Source organism: Entamoeba dispar, genomic scaffold (genome assembly GCF_000209125.1).
Source record: "Entamoeba dispar SAW760 scf_1105229462225 genomic scaffold, whole genome shotgun sequence".
In the NCBI taxonomy this organism is placed as follows: domain Eukaryota; phylum Evosea; order Mastigamoebida; family Endamoebidae; genus Entamoeba; species Entamoeba dispar.
Genome location: NW_001855086.1, coordinates 345 through 1,221, shown reverse-complemented (window position 1 = coordinate 1,221; position 877 = coordinate 345). Strand labels below are relative to the sequence as shown.

Sequence of the window (877 nt, the reverse complement as noted above, 5' to 3'; positions counted from 1 at the left end):
TCTAAATGATGAACGTGCTTTACTTATGTCTTTATCATTAATTAATTCTATATCTGTACTCCATGAAAATAGAGATTATTTAGCTTTTGATCTTAACATTTTTGTTGTTCTTAATGATTGGTATAAAATTTCAACTAACCAAGTCATTATTTTTAATATTCAACAAATTATATCTCGTTTAATTTTAAATTCATCTCATCGTGCTGAACTTTTTATGAGTATTCCAACTGCTCTTAATGCTATTATAGAAACAGCTGGATACACTGTTCGTTTATTAAAACAGAAAATAACTCCTCAAAATTCTACAAGAGAAGTGAGAGATGTCAGAGTAGCTTATGAAGCAACAAGAATACTTTGTAATTTAATTATTTTAAATTCTGATTATGCAAATACTATCATGAAAGATCCTTATATCATTTATGCAATTCTTGATTTAATTCATTCTCATTATCAAATCTTGAAAGATGAAGGATTTTCTGCTTTAAATCGTTTGAAACAATATGAAATTATAACTGATGATGATATTAACAAAGCTGAAGCAAATCGTATTTGAGAACTAAATCAATTCAATATTTATTTTCTTTCTTTTTGAACTTATTTTCTTATTATTATATTTGTATAAATCATTTTTTTTATTTTCAATTCTTATCTTTTAAAATCATAATTATCTCTTTTATTTTTTTATTCATTATTTCATTCTTATATTATCTTTATTTGTCTTCATTTATTTGTTTATTCTTTTAACTTAATTCATCGTCATCTATTCATTTTTCTTCCTTATAATTTGGTTTATCAAATAATATTCTTCTAACTATGTTTTTTTGACACTTTGATAACTCTGACAAGTTTATTAAAATATTGTATTATCATAACAATG

General features: G+C 22.9%; 1 protein-coding gene across 1 annotated transcript, besides 2 other annotated features; it reads left to right on the top strand.

Annotated features, from left to right (window-relative positions):
* Window positions 1-25: 25 nt before the first annotated feature.
* Window positions 26-553, top strand: EDI_288820 (uncharacterized protein; the record flags this gene model as incomplete). The annotated part of the gene is made up of 1 exon (XM_001739533.1): window positions 26-553. One exon carries the CDS (start codon window positions 26-28, stop codon window positions 551-553), a length of 528 nt encoding a protein of 175 aa, XP_001739585.1.
* A 16-nt stretch (window positions 554-569) lies between these two features.
* Window positions 570-740: a microsatellite.
* Window positions 673-770: a microsatellite.
* Window positions 771-877: the final 107 nt, after the last annotated feature.